The following is a 24,188-nucleotide window of genomic DNA, read 5'->3' as shown; positions in this document are numbered from 1 at the left end:
CTCCTTCTCAGCCCCTACCACCATCTCTCACCTGTACTCCTGTAATGGTCTCCTGCCCCCAATCTCATCTGCCCCAGCCTGGCTCTCACCTCTTCATACTGCAGCCAGAGTGTTTTTTCCAGACAAGAATCTGATTTCCCCAGTCCTTTGCCCAAACCCTTTAATAGCATCTCCTTGCTCTTGTACACGAGACAAAACCCTAACATGACTCCAAGGCCCTGGTGACCTGGCACTGCCAACTCCAGTAGCTTCACCTCGCCCTGCTGTCTCTTTTCCTCCTTGCCAGGCATGCTGGTTTCATCCTCGAACATGTCATACCCTTGTCCACTTTGGGGTCCCACATATCGCTCTGTGCTACTTCTACTAGAATATCTGCTTGCAATGTAGAGGGTAGCTTAAATGTCACTCCCGTAGGTAGGTCCTTCTCCAGGGCCAGCCAGGGTCCCCAGCAGTCCTCTCACAGCCTCCTCAGCTTCTTGGTGACACTTACTACAATTGTAGGTATTTGTAGTCTTTCTACGTGACTGCAAACTGTCTGGACCTGGATTAAGGCTGTTCCTTCTGGTATAGTGCCTTTCACATAAACAGTTAATGATAAATAATTGTTAAATGAATGAGTTAGAGAATGAATCAGTCAGTTGATGGGCCCTGGCCTTGGCCTCTGTGTTCTAAAGGCTGATGCTGGGAGCATGAGGTATGAGCATTCCAGTTTCTTTCCCTAGTGCTGGATCAAGACCAGAGTCCTAAAGGCCAAGAAAGCAGTCTTGTCCTAGGAGCCTTAAGTTTTTGAGGTAAAATCTTCCTTGCTTATACCCTCATTTCCTTTAGGCATAGCCTAAACTTTTCTCTTCGGTCATGCAAACTTGCCTAGGAGGACTGTGTTAATTGGAAAGCAGAGAGCAGAAGGGAAGGGAGCATCTTTGAGATGAGACTAGGGAAGGGTTGAGAAGACTTCTCATCATCTAGGCTCTGGCATCTTCCTCAGACTCAGTGCACTTTGGACTTGGGTCATGGGGCCGACTCCCTGTACTTCTCACTTTTACAGTTAGTATGTCTTTTACGCCCAAGCACAGGGAGAATGTAGTTAGGAATTTGTTCTTCAGAACCAAGGGCAGCTGGACAGAGCACATATTGGCAATTTGGTTAGAGGTTGTTTGTGATCATGTGTAGCTACTCTGTAACGATGGGTCTAACTCCCACGGCCCCATGTTTGAAGAATGTCCCATGTTGATTTCCCGGACAAGCCTGGCTCTAAGAACACTAGTATAGTAGGGACCTGCTTTCTCTCTCATACCCTTGAGAATGCCTTATGCTTGTGGATGGCCTCGTGTCTGGTGGGGCGAGTGTCTACTCTTTGTAACTGGGCAGAAGGTCTGGGAGGAGGTATCAGAGAAGTTATGGTGTCCTTGTCCAGGGGAACTGTTCCAGGACTTTCTCTTGACTCCTAATAAGACACAACACATTCCTTTTCATTCTTTTCTCACTGTCCTATCTCCACCTTGCTAAAACAGGAGGAATCTTTTCTGGGACAGTGACTAGCCCCTTATACATGCCAGGAAGGATATCAGGTTTGCTCTGGTCATTGTAGGGACTCTTAGCTGCAGGCTGTTTGTCTGTACTGTCTTGGAACTAGCTGGATAGATTCAGGTATGTCAGTGTCACCAGCTGGCCCATATTTTATATGCATTTTGGACCTAGGTGTTAGTGTGGGTTGCAGAAGCCAATGTTGACAGCTCATCTGAGAGGTTTCATCCATGACCATTAGTGATTCTAGAAGCATGCTATTTCCCAGCTCCTAATTGGTTCTTTCATTTTGTTTTCTCTGACTGGCCCTTTCTCTGAATGGCTCTCTGACTGCCTTTCAGTCTGGATCCAGATTATTGGACCAGTGATCTGTGTAATCATTACTAATTTCTGGGTAGGATCCGGGAACATTGTATGGAGAAGCTCGGACTCAGAGTCAGATAGACCTAGGAATAAATCCTGGTCCCAACTCTTCATTTATTCAACAAACATTTGTTGAGCACCAACTCTGTGCCAGGCACTATTCCTGGGGATACTTTAGTGAACAAAGTAGACAAGTCCTTGCTCTCATGGAGTTTCTATTCTGGAGGGAAGAGACCAGTGATATGCAAACTTGTGTGTAAAATAGATAATGCCAGGTAATGTTAAATGCTGTGTAGAATCTGTTCCTGGGCATGGAGATCAGGGAAAGTTACTTAACATCTCAGACCTTCATTTGACACGTTTGTAATAGAGATCCTCAGAGCCATTGGGATTAAAATGAAATGAAAGTCATGGAAGTACCCAGGAGACACCTAGGAGGCACTGGTCGCCTTTGCTGATCTTCCTCCTCACACAAGCATCCTATGCAGATTCGGTGAGGTTTTTCATTAAAAAGTTACGCCAGGCCCCTGCCTCTCAGAACACAGAGGGAGGAACTGGTGGCCTTGCCTCTTCGTTGCACTCATCCTGGCTGCTTTTCAGTGGTCATTTCCAGTACCTCTTGGATTTTTTTTTTTTTTTTTTTTTGCAAGGGTACATGTGAATGCACCTTGAGGCTTCCTAGTGCATAGTAGGCATACAAGGATTTTCAGTTGAATGGCAGACTCTGTTGTGCCTTTGGGGAGAGAGAGAAGAGCAGCAGGTCTGATGGGCACGTCACATTTCACGGCCAAGCTGGGAGACCCAGCGTGTACCTGCGCCAAGCCACCTGCTATTGCTGCTGATTGTTGGCTTAGTTCCACTAACTGCTTACTTCAGAAGAACCCAAGCAGGGATTCCAGAGAGTTTGCTTCTACAGAATGAGGGTTTTGGAAATTCTTTCTCACAGATGCCTTGACGGTAGGCCCCTCCTTGAGCCAGGAGTAAGAGAGATAGGAACAGGTACAGCTGCAGGGCCTTACCATGGGGACCAGACACAGCTGTCCCCGGGGCTGACTGCACTAGGAAAGGGGAACCCCGCCGCAATGTTTTCCAGGTGTGGGAACAGGCTGGGTGGTGCCTGGGCTTTCAGTCTGGAAGAGGGGAGAGCATGGCTGGAGTGTCTTCTTGTTTCGGCTCCTGGAAGTAAAACAGGTGCTGACCTCTCTGACCTGGTTTCCACCTCCTGTTTACAGGCTGTGCACACGGGCATGCGAGCACTCATCTACAACAGCTCCGCGGGGGGCTCTCAGGCTGAGCAGTCGGGCATGAGGACCTACTACTTCAGTGCAGACACCCAGGAGGACATGAATGCGTGGGTCCGGGCCATGAACCAGGCCGCACAGGTGCTGTCTCGATCATCGCTGAAGAGGTCAGTCCCATGGAAGGTCCCCGTCAGAGTACTTCACACACACTAGGATGGGGACCCAAATAAGAACATTTGGGTGCCCCAAATTCCACCTTTCAGTCACTCGTATTAAGCACTGCCCTTTCTTTGGGGTCCTAATTAACAATGAATTTCTTCTGGGAAGAGAATGCCTACATGGTACGGTCGTCCAGAAGTTATCTGGTCCTCTCCGCATTGGGCAGAGAAATGCAAAGACCTGGAAGGGTGAGGTGATTGCCTGGGATATGGAGCCTTGGAACCCGGTGTGCACGTTTCTCATTTGTCCTTCTCTGCTGTGGGGTAGGAGGGACAGTCTTGGGGCACCAGACTGGGCAAGAGAGAGACAAATGAGAAAGATCTGCCAAACTGAAAATGTGCCTCAGACTGCCCACCATGTTGCTGGGGCTAGCCAGGGGGCTTCCAGCTACCCCTTCCCTCAGGTGGTCAAACCAAGGGTACACTCAAGGATCTTGAGATTCCTGAGTCTGTTGGCTGTGGGTAATTCCCTGAGAGAAAGTGCAAGACGAAGAGTGGAGTCCGGGTCTCGGAGAAGGTAGGAGAGCTCTGGAAAAGTCAGGGTGTGCGTTGGCTGGTCCTCCTCTGGCATGGGCCTGTATTTCACTATCTGGACACTGTGCTCTGCTTAGAGGCCCCTTTGACTGTGGTCTGTCAGTGAGGCCTCAGAAGAAAAGGTTGTTCTCCAGCAACCTAAAGGAAGGATTTTTCAGCGACTGCAAGTGGATTTTATTCGGTGTGTTTTAGCTTGTCAACGCCCCCCCTCCCCCAAATCCTTCCTTACCAGTGTGTGTGTATCAGCTTTATTTTGGACTGTTGTATATGGCATTTTATAGGACCATAATGGTCCCAGCCTTGGATGGTTTATTTTTTTCCTCAACTTTTACCATTATAAATAGTCCTGTAATGAAAAGCCTTTTACAGGCCTCTGCATGTGTGCCTTTCAGATTGCTGGGTAAGAATACAATGTGTTTCTAATTTAAATCAGTATACTAAGTTGCCCTTTAAAGAAAGTAGTGTAGTCCCCTAACAAGAGTACTCATCTCACCACATCTTTGCCAGTAGTTGATATTGTCAAGCTTTTAAATTTTTTGCTGAGCTGCTGTGTAGATAAATAGTATCTGGTTAGGGACGCCTGGGTTGCTCAGTGGTTTAGCGTCTGCTTTCGGCTCAGGTCATGATCTCAGGGTCCTGGGATCGAGTTCCGCATCGGGCTCCCTGCTCAGTGGGAAGCCTGCTTCTCCCCCTCCCACACCCCCTGCTTGTGTTCCCTCTCTCTCTCTCTTCTCTTGTCAAATAAATAAATTAAACCTTAAAAAAAAATAGTATCTGGTTATTTCAGTGTGTATCTGCATGATGGTGGAAATCTTTTCTGTTTATTGGGGGCTTCTGTTTCCCCTTCAGTGAACTGCCTGTACCTGTCCTCTGCCCATTTTTCTGCTGAGCCATTTGCCTTTTTCTGGTGCTTTCTTTCCTGTGTGCTGTGAAATCTGCCCAGTTAGGGATGCTGCTTAGCCTCTAGGTTGGTGGTAGGCTGTCCAGCCTTATGGTGAATGGAATCTGATTTTCCCTTCTTTTGAAAATCAGGATGCTGTTTGCCAGTCTCTAATATTTTGGCCATTTTCCCATTCTCTTTGATTCTTCAGAAATCACCTGAGAGGTTTCTTGAGCCTTTTTCTGTGTTCCCTTAGGGCCCTGGGATGCTGACGCCTGGGGCCTTTCCCATTTTCCTTCCGGTCTTGGACTTTCAGTCTCTCATAACTGAGGTTGTTTTCCTTTTTACAGAGAAGATCATACTTCTTGATGAAGATGTGGAACTAAATCCAGAAGTTAAAGCATTCAGCTTTATTTATATGCATCATCTTCCCCAAGCAGGATACCCACGTCTCGTATTCTTTTAAAGCCCTCCTGTCCTTCATTTTAATTCTTAGAAAAATAGAAAGTTTGTTTTTGTTTTGCTTTGCTTTAAATAAGCGAAGTTCAGCTCCTTCTAGACTCTGCCGTTCTTGCCGCCATTCCTGTGGGCCCGTCCACTGTGCCTGTGCATCTGTGCTTGATTTCGTGCCCCACCTTCCTCTTCTTGTGCATGCCCTTTTCTAACGTGAGCTCCGAGAGCTGCCTCCGTTATTGTACTGGCTCCTTTAGACCAGCAGTGGCAAATGGGTTCTTTCGTGGGGTCCCATTTCTGCTCAGATCATCATGGCTGACTAGGGCACTGGGCCAAAGGTAGCCATGAGAATGAAATCAGGCTTAACAGGAAGGAGTACTGTGATTGAAAAATGATGCCTGCCTCAAACTATTCAGGATTAATTTGCTAGGTGAGATTTGGCTTTTTCTTTCTTTCTTTCTTTTTTTTTTTTTTAAATTTTTCCTAACTGAAGATGTTGTACTTAACTATCCCCAGAGTCTGTTTCAGACAGGCTCCATCCCTTATCTGTTGGACTGCCTCCCTTTCCTTTTAGGGTCTCAGGCTATTGTCCCTAGATTTTCTCTGAACTTTTAACTTTTGTTCTTATTATGCCCTTACTAAATTCTTAAAATCCCATAATCATGCTCGCCCAAGATTCCTTCCTTAAAAACAAACAAACCAAAAACCCAACTTGTTTTACCTTCTGAGTCTGAATAAAGGCAGAATAACATTTTCCTTTAGCTTTCTTAGAGATGAAATAGTTAGCTAAGCAAATCCAGACTTATTAAATGTTCTATGTTCCCAGAATAAGATGTTCAGACATTTGGTTAGTTAGAATTATTCATCAGATAGTACTAAATCTTCCTTCTCCTCCAGTTTGGTGATCTGCTGTGGAAAACCTCCCTCTGTGTTAAGTGGGGGATCCCAGTGGTCATGTATCAGTCTCTGCCTAACTTGATTCTCACCAGATGCTTCTGATCTTATTCATATGGACAGATGCTTTATGTATGTGGTATATATAGTAGGACTCCTGATTAAGGTAGCAGAAAATGCAGACAAATTTATCTTTTTTTTTTTTCCAAGATTTCATTCACTTAGTGAATGAGAGAACATGAGCAGGGGGAGGGGCAAAGAGAGAGGGAGAAGCAGAATCCCCACTGAGCGGGGACCCTGATGCTGGGCTTGATCCTGGGAATCCAGGATCATGACCTGAGTCAAAGGTGGACGCTTAACTGACTGAGCCACCCAGGTGCCCCTAAATTCATCTTAAAAAGAGAGCAATTCGTTGGTTACCTTCAGTGAAAAGTTCAGGATAGGTCTAGCTTTAGAAACAGGTAGGCTCAAGGCTCAGACCATATTAGAAGTCATTATCTCAGGCTCTAGGCTCTGGCCTCCTCTGGTTTGGATTCATTCTTCAACTGCACATGGAGGTCCCTGAAAGATCCTAGATCTGATGGCAAGGTAGCTGTTGGAGCCCTGGAGTCCTGTCATCCAGGGGTAAAAGTCCAGCAGGAAAGAGCCAGAGTCTTCTTCAGAGCCGTTCTGATTAGACAGGCTTAGATGGCATTTTAACCCTACACCATGTCCGTGGCCAGGGAATGCCCATGCCGACTGGCACAAGCCCGGATATGTGCTTCACTTCTGAGAGCCAGACCCCAGGGACTGAGGGTGAGGTAGGGGTGAATGCCCAAGTCAGTGCTGGGACTGTGGGCACAGGAAGGGGAAATGACTCACCGGGATGGGATAAAGGAGGCACAGGCAATGAACATCCAGGCCGGCTGATTCACCCCTCACTTTCTCCTGTATCGGTTTCTTTTATCTTTCATTTTCTTCCCCGAGTTTAGTGTCTGAGGTCAGATAACTGTGGGTTCGAATCCCAGCTTTACTACTTTCTAGCTGAGTCACTTGTACAGATTAAGTATGCTTATTAAAGCTCAGTTTTCCTTAGTCCACAGGGCTATTACAAGTGTTAAGTGTTAAGTTAAATAAATGAATGTAGGGGCACCTGGGTGGCTCAGTCTGTTAAGCATCTTCCTTTGGCTCAGGTCTTGGGATGGAGCCCCACATCAGGCTCCCTGCTCAGTGGGGAGTCTGCTTCTCCCTCTGCCTCTGCTCATGCTTTCTCTCTCTCACACACACATGCTCTTTCAAATAAATAGAGTGTTTAAAAAAAATGAATGTATAAAGTGCTTACTTCATAAGATGCCTAAGATACCTTATAGCAGATATGCTACTCTCCATAGGGTTTGGTTTAACAGTGTCCTGGGCTCTTTTTTCTTGACACCCTTCCAGTCTCATTGTTCATCCTCTGGATCACATTGATGAGGAGTCTTCTAGGGACAAATTGCACTCTCTCCCTTATTGGGATGTAGTCATCCCACAGCAGTGTGAGTTGTGGTTCTCTTCTGCCCAAGCTCTAGCCGTCATCCCTCCACCTGCCCCTCCCCTCCTTCCTGCTCCAGCCTCTTCCCACCTTGTTCCCCTGACTCAGGAGCAGAGCTGAGCACCCCTGCTGCGACTCCTGACTTTATCCCTTTGCTTCCTACACGGGCTTCAGAGTCTCTTGATAGAAATTCATTTATGTATTCTTCTTTTTTTAAGATTTTATTTTATTTATTTGACAGACTGCAAGAGAGGGAACACAAGCAGAGGGAGTGGGAGTGGGAGAAGCAGGCTTCCTTCTGAGCAGGGAGCCTGATGTGGGGCTCAATCCCAGGACCCTGGGATCATGACCTGAGCCAAAGGCAGAGGCTTCATGACAGAATCACCCAGGTGCCCCTCATCCACGTATTCTTAAGATCCCGTTCCACACGCCAGAAGGGCTACTGTTCAGTGCTGCCAGAGCCTGCTTGTTAGCTCCTTCTGTTCATAATTTCTTTCCCCCATTTCCATGTTCTTCCACTTCCCGGACTTTGGACTGTCTTGAAATCTCTCCTCCCAACTCCCCTGCATTGGACTGTTTTTTTTGTCTCGTGTCTGAAGATGTTTTTTCCTCTCCAGCAAGTTAAAGCAGTAAGCAAGGAGGTCAGCTTGCCTTTACAGCTCAAAAAACTGACAAGCAGCTCAGACAGGAGGGCCTATTCGAAGACAACGTACCTCTTTACTCTTTCCAAACCTCTCTGGTCTCTGTGTAACTGTAGTCCTGTCTTGTAGTCCTCCTGGACTGGAGGAACTTAAGAGTCTAATCACTTTTGGAGTAATCCTCAGGGATTTTGAGCACTGCATGGGTCTGGTCCCAATGACACCTTTGGCTCATGTGTTGCTATTCCCCATTCTCTGTGCCCCAGCCGTACTGAACTTGAATTAGGTGCCTTTGTGCATGTGTTCATCTGTTTAGTCTTTTATTCTACAAGGATTTTATTGACAGCATATTGTGCATCAGACGCTGTTAAAGATGCTGAGAAATACAGCTGTGTTCAAACAAAGAGGTGAAGTCCCATGCATTCTTGGGAAGGGATGGTGGAGACAGATCATAAACATGTAGACAACAAGACGATTTTCTGTCATGATCCATGCATGAAGGCAGTAAAATATGGTGATGGGATGAGAGGGACAGGGGGGCAGGGAGTAGCCACTGTTGTTTGGATGGTCAGGAAAGATAGGAGGAGAGGCCCAGCTGATAAATGAGGCTGAGGCAGAGGGCTTTAAGCAGAAGGAATGGCACTTTCAAACACCCTGAGGCAAGAATGAGCTTGGTTTATTCAAGAAACAGGGTGGCTGCATCTCAGAGAGCAAGGGGGAGAATAGGCTGTGATGGGAACTGGGTGAGAGATGGAGGTCCATGGTCCATCTCATAAGGCCCCAGGATCCAACTGGGCCTTGCTCCTCTGCTCCCCCAGCCCTTAGCCTTATTAGGAAAACGTCAGTGCATCCTTCGGGCCTTAGCCTAGGTATTATTTCCTCCTTCCCTGACCCTTCAGAGTGTTAGATGCCCCAGCTTATCCTTCCTTTTGCACAGCACTTTCATGCTCAAGTTCTGTTGGCCTGCTTTCTCATTGTCAACGCTAGTCGTTTATAAACTCCTTGAAAATGGAGCAATGGCACATAGTAAGCGATCAGTTAATGGATGGATGCGTGGCTGTTTGGCTGGCTGGGCAGGTGGGTGGATGGATGGATGAACAAAACAGCTGTAAAACCTCTACCTGTTAGGTGTTCAAATAAGGACTTGGGGTGTTTCAGAGTGATCTGACCGATATTGTGGGATTGACATGTGGGGACTCATCCTCCTCAGAAATGGCCCATACAGTGCTGGCTATCTGCACTGTCTTCAGAGAACTGAATATTTGGCGTTCCCAACCAGGTCATTTTGAGTAAAGGGTAGCAGGAACAGCTGAGGTTGGACAAGCCCCTTGGGCCCTGAGCAGAAGTAATTTAAGGGGATGTTTTCAACCAGGTGCAGGGCTTTGGAGTCAGATCAGATGGGGTTTGAATCCTGCTTATGTCACTGGTTACGTGACTCAAGGCAAGGTAGTTAACCTCTTAGAGCTTCACTTTTATTACCTATAATGAAAGATGAATAATATCTCTAGCCTTGGAGGATTGTACAATGATAAGAGGAGGTAATATATTTAACTTGTTTATTAGCTCAGGGTTTTGCATTTCGTGAGTGCTCCGTGATGACTGCTGTTGCCACTGTCCCCATTCTTTCGTAGAGACCATTTGTAGTAGGTAATCTGGTGCTTACTGAATGCCCTCAGCCGCTCTGGGCTTGACAGTACTGACCTTGCAGAATTGTTGTAGGGATTAGAGATGGTCTCTGTCAAGTTCCTGGCACATATTAGAACCCAGCATATGGTAATAACAACTAGTCATTAGCCACAAAAAAATGAATGACCTGCCACTGTGACTGCTGTAAGGGAGACGGGAGGTGAGTGAAGTTGGCTAGAGCAAGGAGACCTGGAGGGACCAGACCTCCTTTATCTGATGTGTCCATCCTTAAAATTTCACAAGGGACTTTGCCAGTAGCTACTTCTCTGAGGCAAGAGGCACCTCAGCTTGGCAGTCTGGTGTTCCATTTAATCTTTTACCCTGCTCTTCTTGTGGAGAGGACAGCCTGGAGAACTGGGGAGCGTGTCGTCAGAGCGGTAAAGCCCTCTATTGTTAATTTAGAATAGCCTATGAAAGGGAGCCAGATATCTGCTCCACTCCCAGGGGGACTGCCCTATTTAACTCTGGGGGAGAGGAGAAACAGCCTCCTGTCTCTATTTCCCTCCAGCCATTTCCTTCCTTAAATGCTAGGGACTAATTTAAGTGACCAAACCTGCCATAGACTCCCAAGATACTTTGGGCCCCTTTCTCTTCAGCTTTTTGTACAAGTCTACAGACCGTGCCTAGGGTCAGTTCTGACTATTGAGCCCACTGTCCTCCTGAGACTAGGGACAATGCTTAGGACCCAGCTTCTGTCAACACAGGCTGCGCAGGGCAGGACTTCTGCTACCTAATCTGGTTCAGACTAAACTCTCTAAGAATATCCGTGGCCTGTCCCTTGGTTCTTGAATTCCTAGTTTGGTCATTTAGGTGTAGAGAGTCGGAAGGGATCCTCTAGTGGGATCTTGATGGTAGGGTTTTATCTGCCACTGGACCAAAGTCCAACCAAGGCCCTGCACGCTGTCATTCGTCTTCCCACCCAAGTCTTTGAATAAGAGTTCATGTGTATGGTGTGTGCATGTGCTTAATATTAAGATAGAAGGAAAGAGTAGTTCTTATTTCCTGGTGGGATAAAGGGTTTAGATGCGAATAAAATAATAATCCGTGCTTGGTATGATCTGTTAACTTCTAAGTTCCCTGTGAAGAAAATGAAGAAGAGAAAAGTATCCCCAGTCTGAGGTGAGTGCTTTCTCACTTGCAGGAAGAGACAAGAATATGTTCTAAGCAGGGGCACTGCGTGGCTCAGTTGGTTAAGTGCCTGCCTTAGGCTCAGGTCATGATCCCAAGGTCCTGGGATGGAGCCCTGCATCAGGTTCCCTGCTCAGCGGGAAGCCTGCTTCTCCCTCTCCCACTCCCCCTCCTTGTGTTCCATCTCTCACTGTGTCTCTCTCTGTCAAATAAATAAATAAAATCTTTTTTTTTTTAAAGAATATGTTCGGGGCGCCTGGGTGGCTCAGTGGGTTAAAGCCTCTGCCTTTGGCTTAGGTCATGCTCTCAGGGTCCTGGGATCGAGCCCCACACTGTCCTCTCTAATCAGCAGGGAGTCTGCTTCCTCCTCTCTCTCTGCCTGCCTCTCTGACTACTTGTGACCTTTGCCTATCAAATAAATAAATAAAATCTTTGAAAAAAAAAGAATATGTTCTAAGCAGACACAGAGATTGCCGTAATGTGCTAAAAATGGAGGGACCCAATCTCTGCTAATAACCTTGTAACAGGTTAGGGATTGTGTCTGATTGCTTGTAATAGAGCAACCTAACTTAGGACAGCATCATCAAACTGGGTTTCCCTTTCCTCACATAACACGAATCCAGGCTGGTACAGTATCTCCGTGAAGCTAGCAGGGATCCAGGCTCTTTCTCACTTTCTACCCAGGTTTTAGCAGGTAGCTTTTATCTGTACTATTGTCACCTTGGAATCTAAATTCCAGGCAGAAGAAGGAGAGGGTTAGCTAAGCCAGCTAAGTGTGACTTCTTTTAGACTTTCCTGGAAGACCCACCCAGCAATTTCTGTATACATCTTAACATCTTCTTGGCCAGATCTAAGTCACGTGGTCACCCTCAGCTCCAGAGGAGGTTGGGAAATGTCACTTTTTGCTGGACACATTGCCACTTAGAAAGTATGGTGTCAAGGAAGAGGAACAGAATAGGTATTGGGTAGTCAGTGCATGTGTGTTTGAGGGCACGCTGTGTGTCAGGCACTGTGCTGTGCTCTTTCTGTGCACTGTCTCCTTTAGTTCTCACTACAGTCCAATGAAACAGAGGTTGTTATCCCCATTTTGCAGGTAAGAAACATGAAACTAGAGAAGTCAGAGACTTACTCAAGGTCACCCAGCTTGCATTGTGTGGAACCAACCCTTGAAACCGGGTTTCACCGGCACTGGGTTCAACACATTTGGCCAACAGTGGTCACCGAATGCCAAGAATTCCTTGTGACTTTGAAGAGTCACTGAGTCCAGTGCTCACAATAATAGTAGTGACCTGCATTGGAAGGGCTTGTGTCACCTTAGCTAAACATGTGTGCCCTGCATAGCCAACTTCTCTGAATGATACAGTCATTGAGAGCTGAGAGGTGCTTCATTCTTTCCCACCATTGTGCTAAATGGAGCATTGCAAATCTATTTTGTGACAGATCTCCTGATTTGAGAGGTTGGCTGTTAAAATTGTAGGGAATGCAGGGAGATGGGGGAAAACCAGAAAACATTTTTCCTTAAATCATATATCTTAGTAAGTTAACTGTTTAAGTCAGTTAAGGTGGGGGAGTAGAGGACATTACCTTTATCTTTCTTACCTACAGCCATAGCCTGGGTTATTTTGAGCACAAAGGCATCTTTTGAGCACAAAGTCCCAGCAGTCAAGAGACCAAGAGCTGTTCATAATCCCAGGTTTGAGGGCCTAGAAGGCTGCCAGGTGGCAAGCAGACTACCATGCTTTAAGCCACTGTCTTTGAGGCTTATTCTGCAGTAAATGGTGGTGTTAATCTGACAAAAGGATTGGTCATTCTCTATCAACTTTATCACCAGGATGTACTAACACATGTGAGCGTGTATACATTGTATGTCCACAAAGAGTAAAGACTAAGGTTTATAATTATAAATTAGCTCCACGGTGAGAAAAGACTAGAAACCTCCCCAATTTGGGATCACTTGATGAGATTAGTAGTAAATGTGCCTACCATGATTAAATCAGGCTCTAGGGTTGTCTGGCTTTGATGGCAGGGACCATTTTCTCTGCTACCTTCTTATACCTCCAAGTACCTGCCCCAGTGGGGATAGATAGTTGCTCAGTAAATCCATGAAGGTTGATTGGTAAAGAAAGGAAAATCCGTATTACGGTTGGTTGGGCTGAGGCATCATACCCACACTCCTTGATTTCTGGAGTTGAGGAAACCCCTTTTTCCTTTAAGTTCTAATGTCATTTATGCAGGTGGCATGGTTGTTTCACAGCCTGGTTATTTCGTTAGGGTGGAAATAACAAAGAGAGACAGTTACTTAGGTCTCGCAATTGGAGTAACCAGGTTATCAAGCTTCGGTGACTTGGCTGGTGTGTGACCCTGAGGGCAGCCAGAGCTCTAGTCCTTGAGGTGACAGCATTAGCACAGATCACCGGGGGGGGGGGGGGTCCCCCCACCGAGTGTGAGAAACAGTAAAGAAGATAAAGGGCAACTTAGGCAACCTGAAGGCTACTGGTTGGGGTTACACTGATGCAGTTATGGAGGATTAAAGGAAGAAAGGACAACAAAGTTAAAACCTATAATGTGCACTGGAAAAGAGTTGTCCCTTAATGAACATACAGTAAGAATTGCTTTTTCTTAAAGTATAGCCCCTGAATATTTCCCAGATATTCCCACTGCTGGAGCTTATAGAATGGAAGGGCCCTCAGAGATCACAATCTGAATATGTCATTATAAAATGATGTAACAGGACTCCATCCGCTAAGAGTAACCGAGAACAAACTCAGACTAACTTAAGTGAGAAAGAGAATTTATTGGTTCACAACCAAAAAGTCCAAGGATATATCTGGTTTAGGTATGGCTAAATCTCAGAATTTTTAGGATTCTGTTTCTTTCCATCTGCTTTCCTTGCTGTTGGTTTCATTCTCAAATAGCTGATTCCCATATAGTTATAGCAGCTCAAGACCCGCTCCAGCCAAAGCCCCAGAACTAATTCTGCCTGTCTTGGGATCGGTGATGTGATGCTTCAGCCCAACTAGCCGAACTAGTCACTGAGACTGGGCCTCAGCTGGACAGGGACTAGTAGAGTCAGCAGCACCCAAACCATATGGACTGGGAGTGGGGGAGGTAATCCCCAAATGAAAATTGAAATGCTGAAATTGATTTTTTTTTTTTTTTAAACAGAGCTTTATATTTTCATGGATGGTCAGGAGAGTATGTGGACGGTGAGATGTGTGATTGCTTTCCTTAGGTGTTATATTGTTACTTTACATTGGTATTTTAACTGTCTCCCAGACTGGATTGATTCAGCCCTGAGTCTGCGCTTGATTATTGGTAGCTGAGGTTCCTAGGTTGCTGTAAGAATGCCTGGTGTGTGGCCACAAAGATGTCAATGCAGCAGCATTTTCACTGTATGCTTTCATGTTGAAATGGAGCACTTGGCCATCTGAGGAGTGATGGAGATCAAGGCCAGGACCTTTTTATCAAGGAAACTGGCTACCCCAGCCAAGGATCCTTGGTAATTTTCTGGGCTAGGCTGGAGTGCATTCTCCTTCTTCCCCAGTCTAAATTCTGCAAAGCCTATGGAGCGGCTGCTCTGTCCCTGTTATCAAGTAATGGGGATGTAGACATAACGAGGATCCTGCCCCAAGGAAGGTGGGTAGGGTAGAAAGGTTTTACAGGAGGAGACAGGCCACAAAAAAGGAGCCCTACTTGATGCCCCCGAAGTTCTTCCTCCAGCCTCCGTTCACATCCTGACTGATGACCCCCACTCCATTCTCCTTTGCAGTTTCTAGGTCTGCGTGTACGTAGGCCATGGGCACACATGGAGAGGCAGTGGGAACTACATGGGGTCTGCAACACTATAGTCTTGGGAAAATCATTTATCTTCTCTGTGCCTCAGTTTCCTTATTTCTAAAATCCGACTAGTAATACTTCAGAAGATTGTTGTGTTCTCATGGGTTCCTGTTTGAGCTCTAGATAAGAAGTCATATAAAAAGGTTGCTGAGCCTGTTCTCTGCTCAGCATATTGGGAGAATGTTAATTGTGCTCTAATTGTCCTCTGGGCTATGCTAGATGCCAGTGGGAGAGACCCTGGGCTCAGGCGCCTTTTATCCAAGCTGAACTGCCTCAAACGGACAGCTGAACAAGGAGCAAAAAGGAAAGCATGAGATTGTCACATATATCATTTACTTGTTAAAGAGTATTTATAAAGTACTTACGCTTTACCAGTCATTGCACAGAAGTTCTGGGCATATCATAATTGGCCAGATGGGGCTCTGGCCTCAGGGAACTCCTGGTCTACTTGGGCATTAGATGAATAAACTCAATTATGGTCCAGTGTGAGTAATGTGAGAGTGGAGTCAGCTAAGTTCCCCATCTAGACTGGGAATATGTGACTGGAGTGGCTTCCTGGGGAAGGTAACTAACACGTAGGCCAGGTAGAATAGAAGGAATAGCAGTTAGGCAAGAAGGAATAGAAGTTAGGCAGGAAGAATGAGGGACTAGGTGTGAAAGTCATTCCAGGTGGATGGAACTGCCCATGCAAAGTCCTGGAGGAAATTCGCGTATAGAGTGTGTTCTTCAGGGAGTCTTGGCTGCCTGTGGGGCTGTCTGGAATGGGCTAAATGTGCCTCTGTCATTGCAGGGACGTGGAGAAGGTAGAGCGGCAGGCGGTCCCCCAAGCCAACCACACAGAGTCCTGTCGAGAGTGTGGCCGCGTGGGACCTGGACATGCGAGGGATTGTCCTCATCGAAGTCATGAGGATTCCTTTGGCTTTGAGAGGCGGGAGCAAGAGGAAGAACGGTACCGTTCCCAGAGGGACCCACTGGAGAGCACGCGGGACAGGAGCAAGGCCAGGTCCCCGTACTCGCCGGCTGAGGAGGATGCCTTGTTCGTGGACTTACCTGGTGGTCTGAGAGGCCAGCAAGCACAGCCCCAGCGGGCAGAGAAGAACGGGGTGCTGCCCGGCATGTATGGCCCAGGAGAGCAGAATGGGACCGGCGGGTATCAACGGGCCTTTCCTCCCAGCAACAACACTGAAAAGCACAGCCAGAGGAAGAGCAGCCTGGCCCAGGTGGAGCACTGGGCAAAAGCCCAGAAGGGGGACGGCAGGAGGTCAGTAATGGACTCAGGATGGCAGCTACTTGTGAGCATAATAACATAGCAATAGGAGCTATCATTTCCCAGCACGTGCTGCAGAAATGCTGGCCTTAAACTCTCCACCTCCGCTAGCTCCGTATGTAACAACCCTGCAAGGGTAGGGTGATATCCCCAAGTTATAGACAAAGAAACGCAGGCTTGGAGAAGTGAAGGAACCTGCCCAAGCCAGGCAGTAAGAGGCAAAGCCAGAGTGCAAACCCGGGTCTGTGAACCTCCCAAGCCTGTCTGAGAATATTTCAGGGGGCTTCTTGGTTCCCCAGCGCGTGTGCCTTGAGACAGTCTGTCGATAGTCGCTGATCTCCTCTTACTGCACTCCTTCTCTGCATCCCGGAAATATTGGCAGAGAATAAAGTAAATACAGATCCATTTTCAATTCCAGGCGCACAGAGAAGTGCTTAGGCACTGTTGACAGTAGGCTTTATCATACCTATTCCTTCAAGAAGTGGTTTTTTAATTATGTAGGGGCATGCAGTTTTTGCTATTTGCAAAGCACTGTTTGTATTTTATTACAGTTTTAGATTAAAAAGGGAACTTTTCTGAGCATGAAAAATTCAGGGTCACCGGCTTCCCCATTTTCTCCAGAAGCCGCTGTGTTTTGTCCTCCTTATGAAGACAGTAAATTGTTTCATCATCCCTGGGCTTCTAAAACTGGCCACTGACTGGACAAGAGATAGCGAAGCTCTGGTGCTTTCAGAAAGCTCCCCGGGGACTAGAGGGGCTACGGTGGATGTGCCAGAGCTCAGACCAAGTCTGCCACAGACTTACCCGCCTGATAAACGTGTTCTAAAACCCATACTACATTGTCCCTGTTGGTGGAGCCCAGACACTCCCCCTGTGGGCTGTGGAGGCACAAGTGCTCCTAAGGGAATAGCCTTGGCCTCTTTCCAGGTGTGTGGGTGTGCTGTGTGTATGCAGGTTGTGTAACCTCTTGAATCTGGTCTAGGTGGGCAGTTGTGAGTTTAGATGGTTAGTATAGAAATTACTGTGGAAATCCCCCGGTGAATTGGTAGACATTGTTGTGGGACAGACTAGGGAAAGGAAGGCTTTTGGTGGCATAGCTAAGATACCTTCCCATTCCCACCCTAGGACTGACCGGGTGTCAATGCCAGTTCAAATTTTGTGTCTTCTTAAAAACAGAAAGCTACCTCCCAGAGACACAGGGGAGAGAAGCTTCTATTCTTGGTGCTGGGCTAGGTAGACCCACCCCTGGAAGGTGACTCTAAGTGCCCTCACTGCTGAATGAGGTTGGAAAGCTAGCAGGCATTATATCATGTAGGTCTCCTACTCCAAGGTAAAACAATTTGGATTTTATTTGAAAAAACAATAGGAGAAGCCACTGGAAAGTTTTAAGCAGGTAAGTGATGTAATCTGATTAATAATTCAGGAAGAAGAGCCCAGGGAAGATGCTGTTGCAGTAGTCCAGGATGGTAACAGTGGAAGGAGAAAGATTTGAGATCCATTTTGGAGGTTGAAACAACAAAGTTTGTTAATGAGTTGGATGCTCAAGATGAGAGAAAGGGAGGAACAAGGATGATCCCTAGAGTTTTGACTTGAACAACCAGGTGGTTGCTGAGACAGGGAAGGCTTAGGAGGAAGACCCGGGGAAGTCAGTGTTCCTTTTGGGACAGTAGGTGTTTTTTTGTTTGTTTGTTTGTTTGTTTTTTTAAGATTTTATTTATTTATTTGAGAGAGAGAGTGAGAGAGAGCATTACAGGGGAGAAGGTCAGAGGGAGAAGACTCCCCTCAGAGCTGGGAGCAGAGCCTGATGTAGGACTTGATCATGGGACTCTGGGGTCATGACCTGAGCCGGAGGCAGTTGCTTAACCAGCTGAGCCACCCAGGCACCCTGGACAGTAAGTTTGAGAAGCCTGTTAGCTATCCAGGGGAAGATGTCAAGTAGACAGTTGGGTATGGATCATGGTGTTGGGGTTTGAGTTCTGGTTGGGAGCAGTCACCACATTAATGGCACCTCAGCACTTGGGAGTTAGCAGCAGAAGGGGATCTGGCAGAGGAGACAGTGTGGTCAGAGAGAAGCTACCCATGATAAGTTGGCTATTTTCTCTTACAGGTCACACGTGCTAGGAACTGTAGTCAATATGGGCAGGCAAGGGGAGGTAAAAGCAGGAGAAATCAGAACGAGGGGAAGGTAGGAAAGCTAAGGGTTTAGCTCAGATAAGCCTGTATTTCTTTCTAAAGAGTTTGGATTTAGTCTTGGAGGCCTGTGAAAGTCATCGATGGTCTGAAGGGTATTGGCGGGAAAGAGGCATCGGGACACCTGGGGAGATTTTGTGGCCTGGACAGACCTAACTACATGCCAGCTCCAAAACAGCAGGTCCATGTATACTGTGAAGAAATCTGCCAGGTGATTCTGATGTGCCCTGCCCATAATGCGAATGGTAGTTTTTAGTGATTCCTTACTCTTACTCTTAAAAGTTTTTTTTTTTTTTTTATTAATGTATGCACGTAATTTAAGGATTTAAGTAGTATGGCCCCCATCTGTCCCTACGCCTGATTTCTGTCCCTTTGAGGCAGCCACCTTCAATTCTTTCAGCAGTTTTACCAATTAATTTCTGTATTTTCAAGTAAGATTCTTATACTGCTCCTTCTTGATTTTTTAATTTTAGTTATCAATAGACATTTTACTCTAGAAGATAAAGATTGAAGTCTCTTGTTCCCTGCTGTACCTTTCCAATAGACATACACTTATCCTTATCCTGGCTTCACAATATAGCATCATTTTTATACAGATCACTAGTTAGTTTTTATATTATTATGACAATATGAATATTCACTGCTGGGCCATAATGTACTGTAATTAAATTTACTTTGTTGAACAATTTTTTTTTTTTAAAGATTTTATGTATTTATTTGACAGAGAGAAATCACAAGTAGATGGAGAGGCAGGCAGAGAGAGAGAGTGAAGCAGGCTCCCTGCTGAGCAGAGAGCCCGATGCTCGACTTGATCCCAGGACCCTGAGATCATGACCTGAGCCGAAGGCAGCGGCTTAACCCACTGAGCCACCCAGGCGCCCCAATTTTTTTGTTTTCTGATGTTGATAATTTTCATGCTTGTGGTTTACTTAGTTTTCTTTGTACAGATTATAATTTCATCACCAGATTCATAGCTACATGTCTAAATCTCCCTTTTCTCAGTATCCCCAAATAATCAGTAATCCACTCACAAAGTAAGTAAATAAATAAATCCAAATACCAAAGATAAATACTGAAAAACAAGGGTCCTTCTACTTTATTTTGGAAACCTACTTTCACTCCCTAAAGACCAACCACCTTGTTAAAGAAAAATTAACCCTGTCCTTCAGCTTGCTTTTTTCCCTTGATGTATCAGTATATACGCAAGTCTGTATGCAAATATCTGAATGTACTCTGGCTGTCTTTCCATGTCAGCACATACAGACATACATCATTAATTTGAAATAAGCAGAGCAGTCCATCGTATGCATCTGTAGCGGTATTTATACCATTCACTGTTGATGGACGGTGAGGTTGGTTACAAACATTTGCTATTACAAACCATGCTCCAGTGACTATCCCAGCCTCATTGTCTCTGCGTACGAGTGCGCGTGTACTTAGAGAACAGATTCCTTGAAGTGGAGCGACCGGGTCAGAGGCTATATGGCATTTTAATTATGAGGGTTATTACAAAATTGCCCTCCAAAGTGTCCTAGTTTGTCCACCGGAGAACTAACATTGAGTCCAGCACCGAGAACTACTGTTTCAGGTTAACTCCTTGCTCCAGTGACCACACGGAAGGTGGTCAAGATGGAGAAGGGTCTGGAAAGAGGTAATGATCGAGTATAACAAGGTAGTCCTAGCTTGGGTAGGAGGTGGGGAGGACCCAAACCGAAGCAGTGAAGATGATGAGTCTTCGGAGGAGGGTGGGTAGGATACACAGATGTTGAGGCTGGGTAGGTACGAAACTTGGTAAACTGCTTCATCGAGGCTGGGAAGGTGAGGAGGGCCATAGCTGACATTGAACAGTTTGACTTGGGCTTGGTTAGTAGGTAGACGTGGTATAGCCTGGAGGTCAGGAGTTTTACCCCTCCCTGCCCGCCCTAGGATTCTGATGTGCATCCAGGCTGGAGAATCCCTAGCTCAGAGTGAGCCATAGCAGAGGGCCAAAGGTGGAACGCTGAGGCCTCCAGCCTAAGGGGTGGACAAAAGCAGTGTCTGTGAAGGCAGTGAACCGGAGATGGGTGCAGGGGTGGGGGTTGGGGACCAGGGAACTAGAGTGTGAGGGAGGGAGTTTCGTTTAGAAGGAGTCTGGTTTGTGCTGGGAATGAGGACTTCTCCTTGGGTTGGTGCCTTCTAAGGAGGCTGGGAGCCACTGAAAGAGTATCTGGAACCTTAAGATCTCTGCTGTCTTTTGCTCAGTCACTGGGGATTTGGGTTCCACTGAACGCCTTAATGGGCTTACATGGGCAGACATGACCCATTCTTCTGAGTGGAGCTAGGATTTTCAAGTTAGGTTAGGAGCACAGTATGGGGAGAGGAGGACAGGAAGAAATCAGAAAAGGTCACATGGCCAGTGAGAAACCGTTTGTGGCAGGGGCGCAGAAAGAACTTTCAAAAGCTGTGTGACTGATAATGCAGTTGTAAGCTGTTGGTTGAAATGTCTCTACCTAACTGCTTCTGGCAGCCCACAAGCCTGTGTTACTCTACTACACCCACGGGCCTGTGCTTGGGGCTCCGGGGCACCCAGGCGAGCTAAAGCATGATGAGTCAGTTGCAAAGTAGATGACAGGGCTGGGAAAAGTGTTGGACTTTCCTTGCATCTGAGCTGGAAGTTTGAGCCTTTCTTGTCTGAGGGGCAAGGTGACATGAGGTCTGTAGATGAAAACAGTTCATTGGCCTTGGAGGTCACTGAGTGCACAGCGAGAGGAACTTCAGTCTAGTGATAGAAGCAGATCTCAATGGGCTGAAAGAAAAAAGTGAGGACTTGAAGACACCCTTTTGAGAAGAAAGCTGTCTGTGAGTAAGTGAAGTGCACAGTCTCTGATCATTCACTTATATCTGGAAAGGACTGCATCTTGCATTCTCAGAATTGCTGTTTATTTATCTTAATAGTACATTTGTATTTCCTTATAGTCAAGTAGTAAGTAGATCTGGCTGCTTAATGAAGGAGCCTCCCAACTTTTGAAAATACAGAAGAGGGATGGCTGTGCTTTGTATGATTCAGACTGTGCTAGTCTCGTTCGATGGGGCACATTGACATAGGAAGGAGGGTTATTTACACTCTAATATGATCTTATATTCGTGGGTCTAGACCACGCAAGAAATTATTTCTAACTGTTCTTTTAGTTCTTAGAGATATATGTTGTGTTTTCCATCATTGAACTCCTTTAATATGATGTTTTGCGAGGACAGACTGACATACCCTTAGAATTCTACATTCTAAGAGATTGTTTTGAAATTCTAGCCTTCCATTTTTTCCCTCTGGTATTTCAAGTAATTTACATACCTGTAATAAAAAGGCAGGGGTGGGGATGGAATAGGGACTCAGCTTACAGTGAAGAACAGTATAGAAAGTGAAAGTCCTGCACAATTAAATGTGGACCGTAGGGTGAGGGCTATCTGCTGCATACGTAACTGGTTATAGAAATTGATTTTACATTTTGATATGACCAGTTTGTAGTGGCTGTATGAGAATATCCTCTTTGGTGCCTTTTGGAACAGGGAGGCCCCTTGGAACAGAGCAGGGTATGAGGGCAGGGGACCTGGAGCTTTCTTTTTGGGTAAGGATGGATTTGGTGGCCAGCACATGGATCTGCTCTCAGGGGCAGAGCTGCTCTGGGTACTTCCTGCCTATTTCGGGGGGCTCTTTACCTCTTCTTGCAAAACTTCTTCCTGTGTCCCTCATTCTATCATTGGTTAGTTTTCTTGGTTTGGCCTCTGGAGCTCACCATTGCACTGGGATTTTGGGGGTTGCCTGCAAATGGCCAGCAGTGAGGGCTTGGGGATATGACAGACAATGCAAAAGCAGAGGGCACAGGCTAGAAGATGAAGCTGAGGGCTTTGGGGCACCACCCTGTGGGGGACTCTGACTGGCCAGCTGGCAGGCACCGGGAACAGGCTGCAAAACCAGACTGAAGGGGTTTGGGAGCAGAGCTAGGGCGTACTTTGCATAGTCTGAATTTTGCATCGGTCAGAGTGAACAATGGTTGGTGAAGTCGTGGAGTCCCCCGGGGGAGGCCCCCAGCCTGGTTTCTACCACTGCTACCACTGCTGTTTGAGGATTCAGCCACTGCCCCTTACTCAGATACACGGTCCCCTCTGACTTTGGGAAAGCAGTAGTAAACCCTGCCACCTAGTGGCAAACAGACACGCTAGCCAGACGCCCTAGACAAGTCTGGCTGAAGAGATCTTAAAATTACCTCCCATAATTACAAAGATAACAATAAAAAGAGAAGAAATTTACCATTTTTGAATGACAACTATTTCTAATCTGCACAACAATCTATTAGGTTCTTCGTATCCTCATGTTATAGGAGGGAGAGTGAGGACATAAAAGACATTTGCTGAGGTCATAGTGAGAAAGTGATTAAATGAGATGAATTTAAGAACAGTTAGAATAGCACTTTTTAATTGGCCACCTGGAGGGCTTGTTAGAACACAGGAGGCCGGGATCTATCCCCAGTGTTTCTGATTTGGCAGATCTGGGGTGGGGCCTGATAACCTGCATTTTTTTTTTTTTTAAGATCTTATTTATTTGACAGATAGATCACAAGTAGCCAGAGGGGCAGGCAGAGAGAAGGGGGGAAGCAGGCTTCCTGCTGAGCAGAGAGCCTGATGTGGGGCTAGATCCAAGGACTTTGAGATCATGACCTGAGCCAAAGGCAGAAGCTCAACCCACTGAGCCACCCAGGCACCCCTAACCTGCATTTCTAATGAGTTCCCAAGTAGTGCTGATGCTGCCCATCCAAGACCATACTTTGGATGCACTGGCTTAGAGCAGTGGCTAGCTGGTTATGCATCAGGACTTTGTCAGACTGTGGACAGTACCGCAGAATGCAAGACATAGTTCCTGCCCTCTGAGGATTACAGGTAGGCTGGGAAAGTGATGTCTTTCTTCCAAGGATAAAAAGGTTGCATCAATAGAGAGACCTTGGACAAGTTTCCTACAACATAATAACTAGGTCAGAGCAGGGTGGGAGCCCTGAGGGCTGCAGAAGATCTCTCTGGAAGGAGCATAGGATAGTGTCATGGAAAATGAGTGAGATTTGGGTGAATAGGGCAAGGAAACCCCATACAGGTAGGGGAGGGAAAAACAAAACTATGAGAGTAAAGAGAGGTAAAAGGGAGAACCTATTGGGAAGTAGCTTCTGTGCATCAAGCATGGAGGCTGCATTTTCTTACTTGTCTCATTTACTCTTCAGAACAGTCTTATAAGGGAGATAGTTCTGTCCTCATGTTACCTGCAGGTGAGGAAGCTGAGGCTCAGAGCCATCCAAGGGTCATCTAGCCAATGGATGGGAGAGCTAGCATTCAAACCTAGGTCAAGCTCTCTCCACACTTTCCCACTCTGAGAAGTAGCCCAGGTATGTAGGAGGCTAGGTGGGATTAGGGTGAGGCTCTCATTCCTAGATCCCAGCAAGTGCAGGGGTGCACCTGAGTGAATGTGCCTCTTTAACGGTTGGGCCCTAGATGCCTGGCTTGCCCCAGCCCAGTCCTGTGAGAAGCAGTGAGAAAACAGCAGGACTGCAGGTGGTTGGAATCAGGTGCTAGAGAGTGGTGAGTTCCAGGCTGAAGAGTTTCGATTTTATTTCATAGGCAGTGAGGAGTCGTTGACGTTTTTGGAGCAAGGAAGTGATTAGATCCAAGCAGTTGACTGTGTTCGGTGTGGACACTGGTTAGGAAGGTCTCTGAGTGATCTGGGGGAAGATGATTAAATCAGTATCTGGACTAGAGTAGTAGAAAAAAGAAAAGAGCTGGTGCCAGCCACTTCCATTAAGAGCCTC

At 46.4% G+C, this 24,188-nt stretch overlaps 1 protein-coding gene across 18 annotated transcripts in view; it reads left to right on the top strand.

The window, feature by feature from the left end:
* The window catches only part of PLEKHA7 (pleckstrin homology domain containing A7), a 213,554-nt gene that overhangs the window by 148,200 nt on the left and 41,166 nt on the right, over window positions 1–24,188 (top strand). For all 18 annotated transcript variants that reach the window (XR_009345313.1, XM_059137273.1, XM_059137261.1 and 15 more), the window contains 2 exons: window positions 3,120–3,295; window positions 15,697–16,167. Coding sequence is in view for 17 of the 18 variants with exons in the window: in XM_059137273.1 (XP_058993256.1) it covers window positions 3,120–3,295; window positions 15,697–16,167 (647 nt within the window). In the remaining variant the exon portion in view is untranslated. The remainder of the gene's footprint in view (window positions 1–3,119; window positions 3,296–15,696; window positions 16,168–24,188) is intronic.

The sequence above is a fragment of the Mustela lutreola genome, chromosome 1 (genome assembly GCF_030435805.1).
Source record: "Mustela lutreola isolate mMusLut2 chromosome 1, mMusLut2.pri, whole genome shotgun sequence".
Classification (NCBI taxonomy): domain Eukaryota; kingdom Metazoa; phylum Chordata; class Mammalia; order Carnivora; family Mustelidae; genus Mustela; species Mustela lutreola.
The sequence above is the reverse complement of the archived record's forward strand: the minus strand, read 5'-3'. Positions and strand labels throughout refer to the sequence as shown.